The sequence below is a fragment of the Carassius auratus genome, chromosome 39, assembly GCF_003368295.1.
Source record: "Carassius auratus strain Wakin chromosome 39, ASM336829v1, whole genome shotgun sequence".
NCBI lineage: Eukaryota > Metazoa > Chordata > Actinopteri > Cypriniformes > Cyprinidae > Carassius > Carassius auratus.
Genome location: NC_039281.1, coordinates 10,004,150 through 10,009,149, shown reverse-complemented (window position 1 = coordinate 10,009,149; position 5,000 = coordinate 10,004,150). Strand labels below are relative to the sequence as shown.

Below are 5,000 nucleotides of genomic sequence, written 5' to 3'. Positions count from 1 at the left end.
GCAGCCTGCTGATGTGTGATAGTGACATTCATCACCGTCCCATGATGCTCTCTGATCACAAACAAATGTCCAGAACACAAGCAGAGATCCCCACTGTTCCTCTAGAGAACTAGTTAATTACTAACTATCAGCATCCTCTAATACAACACACACACACAACACTGACTGCCTTCATCTTCAACACCTGTTGGTTTAGTGTGAGTGTGTGTGTGTGTGTGTGTTTGAGTGTGTGAGAGAGAGTGTGTCAAGTCACCTTTATTATAGCACTTTAAACAAAATACATTGCGTCAAAGCAAAGAGGTCCTTTCTAGGTGCTGATCCACCATCTGGTCTGGATACGTACTGGATCCAGGCGACTGCAGTGACCCTCTGATCTGGACACAGACTGGATCTGGTGACTACGGTGACCTCGGAACAAGAGAGAAACAGACAAATATTAGCGTAGATGCCATTCTTCTAATGATGTAGAAAGTACGGTGTTATGGGAAGTGTTTCCGGTTCCAGTTTACCTAATTAATGCAGCCTAAAAATCCTTTAACGGATTTGGATATTAAAAGCATATTAGTATGTTATGTGTAAGCCAGGTTAAAGAGATGGGTCTTTAATCTAGATTTAAACTGCAAGAGTGTGTCTGCCTCCCGAACAATGTTAGGTAGGTTATTCCAGAGTTTAGGAGCCAAATAGGAAAAAGATCTGCCGCCCGCAGTTGATTTTGATATTCTAGGTATTATCAAATTGCCTGAGTTTTGAGAACGTAGCGGACGTAGAGGAGTATAATGTAAAAGGAGCTCATTCAAATACTGAGGTGCTAAACCATTCAGGGCTTTTTTAGGTTATTACAAGAGTTTTTAGGTCCTATAATTAACACCTCTGTTTTTTCAGAATTTAGCAGTAAGAAATTACTCGTCATTCAGATTTTCAAATTGTCGTTTCACCGGGATGCGAGGAAATATAGAGCTGAGTATCATCAGCATAACAGTGAAAGCTAGCACCATGTTTCCTGATGATATCTCCCAAGGGTAACATATAAAGTGTGAAGAGTAGCGGCCCTAGTACTGAGCCTTGAGGTACTCCATACTGCACTTGTGATCGATATGATACATCTTCATTCACTGCTACGAACTGATGGCGGTCATATAAGTACGATTTAAACCATGCTAATGCACTTCCACGGATGCCAACAAAGTGTTCAAGTCTATGCAAAAGAATGTTGTGGTCAATTGTGTCAAACGCAGCACTAAGATCCAATAAAACTAATAGAGAGATACACCCACGATCAGATGATAAGAGCAGATCATTTGTAACTCTAAGGAGAGCAATCTCAGTACTATGATACGGCTAAATCCTGACTGGAAATCCTCACATATACCATTTTTCTCTAAGAAGGAATATAATTGTGAGGATACCACCTTTTCTAGTATCTTGGGCAGAAAAGGGAGATTCGAGATTGGTCTATAATTAACAAGTTCTCTGGGGTCAAGTTGTGGTTTTTTTATGAGAGGCTTAATAACAGCCAGTTTGAAGGTTTTGGGGACATATCCTAATGACAATGAGGAATTAATAATAGTCAGAAGAGGATCTATGACTTCTGGAAGCACCTCTTTTAGGAGCTTAGATGGTATAGGGTCTAACATGTTGTTGGTTTAGATGATTTAACAAGTTTATACAATTCTTCCTCTCCTATAGTAGAGAATGAGTGGAACTGTTCCTCAGGGGGTCTATAGTGCACTGTCTGATGTGATACTGTAGCTGACGGCTGAATGGTTGCAATTTTATCTCTAATAGTATCGATTTTAGAAGTAAAGTAATTCATAAAGTCATTACTGCTGTGGTGTTGGGAAATGTCAACACTTGTTGAGGCTTTACTTTTCGTTAATTTAGCCACTGTATTGAATAAATACCTGGGGTTATGTTTGTTTTCTTCTAAAAGAGAAGAAAAGTAATCAGATCTAGCAGTTTTTAATGCTTTTCTGTAGGATAGGCTACTTTCCCGCCAAGCAATACGAAATACCTCTAGTTTTTTTTCCTCCAGCTGCACTCCATTTTTCGGGCTGCTCTCTTTAGGGTGATTTTGATTTTGAAAAAACGTAATTCAAGCTTTAAAGTGAATTTTATGAAATAAATAAATAAGGGATGTAGTTAAATAAAATAATAAATTGTCATTTAAAATTGAAAAAAAAAAACTTTTTTATTTCGGTTTTTAAATGTTGTCTGATAAAATAATAAAATGAGTGATTTTTTTTTTTTTAATTTGTAGAATTTTTTTTTTTTTTATTTGTAGAAAAATAAAAGTTTATTTAATTCATGATATTTATTCCCAATCGATGACACTTCGTGTGAAACTACACTTTATTTTTGCTAATATTATTAATAATAACAGTGACGGTAACAGTGTGGACTAAAATGAAATGAAGCTCTGTGTGTGTTTCAGGGTTTAGTGATTGAGAAAGTCGGTCGGAGGCCGTTACTGATCTTTGGTTTTTCAGCGATGGCTGTTTTCTTCAGTCTCCTCACAGTCTTCCTACAGTATCAGGTAAATCACAGTCACACTCTAAACACACTCAAACACACTGAACTCAAGCCATGTCTCTCTCTCTGTGTTGGTCTGTGTGTGTGTGTGTGTGTGTGTGTGTGTGTGTGTAGGACAGGTTCTCCTGGATGCCGTATCTCAGTTTCACCTCCATTCTGCTTTTGATCGCATCCTTCTGCTCCGGTCCAGGTACAGATGTGTGTGTGTGTGTGTGTCTGTTTTATTCATCAGTATGGGGATGTGTCAGAGGTCAAAGGTCACAGCTCTGTGTGTCTCTTCTGATCATAAGAATATAAAGGAGATGCTCCTCGTCAGAATAAGTCATTTCTCTGACTGCTCTTTCTCTCATCGACCTTCAGAAGGACGCTGAATCTCTAATAACTCACTTTCATATACAGTAGGAAATGAAGCGAGAAGTCAGATGAATATGAATCGAGAAACTCTCACTGTTTCCAGCAGATGGTTTGCTTCTCATTTACATCAGAGTCTCATGACAGCAGAAATAAAATATTCAGACACACAGAGTGAAGCATGATGGACAGATAGATATCATCCTTACCTGTGTGCGTGCGTGCGTGCGTGCGTGTGTGTGTGTGTGTGTGTGTGTGTGTGTGTGTGTGTTTATGTGTGTATGAGGGTGTGTTCTCACTTGTAGTTTGTTTCTCTTGGTTCGTTTGGTCAGGACCAAAAAAGAAAACGATACATTTGCTCCTAGTCCGTTTAGTGTTCACACTGGCATTTTTGATAGCAAACATAAAAGATACCGAACCTAATGCCACAGTGATACATTCACATCTGATTGGTCGGGTTGATGATGTATATTTCATGACATCACAGCACCCATTCACCAATCACTCCGCTCAGAGCAGCTTTTAGTCGCTAATGCCTTCTGCAAATTAACAAGACATCCATAAACAACACAAGTAGTTTTTTTTGACACAAGGAACAAATAAATAGCTCTGAAAAGAATGTTAGGGTTAACAGCTAACCTGATAGTTTGAAGAAAATGGTACAAAATATTATAGTAAATAACTAGGATATTTAAAATAACTGCATTTTAAAATAAATTAATATATCGTCTTGTGTGCAAAGATGGCTATTGGAGTGCATTATACATTATACAATGACGAGTATAAAAGGAACATCCCAAAACCAATCTGCAGAGTCTGTTATATACTGTGTTAAGTGGAGCAAGTTCTAATTTTTTATGCAGTTTGATAAACAACATTACAAAAATCAAAGATTGTAAGTATAAGTTGAGAAGCAAGTTTCTTACGAACACTATATGAAATTTCTAGATAGATGTAAAGTACTAATTCCAAAATTAATTTTACATAGAATATGATTAATATGTGATGTAAAGGAAAGTTCAGAATCCATACTGCAAGGTGTTTAATAGTATCAACTTTATGCAAAGAAGTATCATCTTTACATGATGTAACACAAGAAGAAATTTAAGATTTTAATTCCTTTCTACAACCTAAAATCATAATATCAGACTTGGTTTTGTTAAGTACTAATTTACTGAAGAGATAACGGAATTTGTTAAATATCTGAATTGGATACATGTACGACAGTGTCATCAGCATAAATGTAACTTTACAGTTATTTTTATATAGCGGTAAATTATTAACATAAAAAAAGAAGTGGCCCTAATATTGAACCTTGGGGCACACCTCTGATGTTTGTTCAGTTTGAATAAAGAAAGCAATAACTTTGGCATAGTATCCTTTCAAATGTTAAAGAAAGGACATAATAAAATAATAGAATAATAAATTCTGACATTGGACGTGAACTTTACAAGTGATTCGTTTCCACATTTCTCATGTTTGAATCCTTGAATTGATTCTTTTGTAGTGTGAGTGATAGTCATCCGTCATCACTGAGTTTCCCAGCAGCGCCAGAGAATGTAGTTCAGACAGAACGACTGTCCTGATGCTGAGCCACCGTCAGTGTGTGTGTGTGTGTGTGTGTGTGTGTGTGTGTGTGTCTGAGTGTGTGTGTGTGTGTGTGTGTGTGTGCAGATGGTCGTGGTCGTTTGTGTTAAGCGACTGATCCAGATGTGCAGGAACTCAAATGTTTCCTGCTGTCCAAAAAACATTAAAGCACATGTTTAAAAATAGATGTGCGGCTCAATCCGTGTCCAATCCTCAGGACATGAGCTGTGAGGACACACACACACACACACACACACACACACACAGACACAGACACAGACAGCTGTAGGGAGGGCTGATCGCTCAGGGTTTCATTCTCATTCATCCATTACACTGATTCATTGTCAGAGGTGGGTAGAGTACCCAAAAACTTTACTCAAGTAAAAGTAAAAGTAATTCTACAAATATTTACTCAAGTAAAAGTAAAAGTGCTAGTCTTGAATAGTTACTTGAGTAAGAGTAAAAGAGTATCGGATAAAAAATCTACTCAAGTAGTTAGTTACTAGTTACTTTGGGTCATATATACGGAGCCT

The 5,000-nt window shown here is 37.4% G+C and overlaps 1 protein-coding gene across 1 annotated transcript in view; it reads left to right on the top strand.

Moving 5' to 3' along the window:
• The window catches only part of slc2a9l2 (solute carrier family 2 member 9, like 2), a 25,050-nt gene that overhangs the window by 16,599 nt on the left and 3,451 nt on the right, over positions 1-5,000 (top strand). The window contains 2 exon segments of the mRNA XM_026225749.1: positions 2,432-2,533; positions 2,644-2,719. Coding sequence (XP_026081534.1) covers positions 2,432-2,533; positions 2,644-2,719 — 178 coding nt within the window.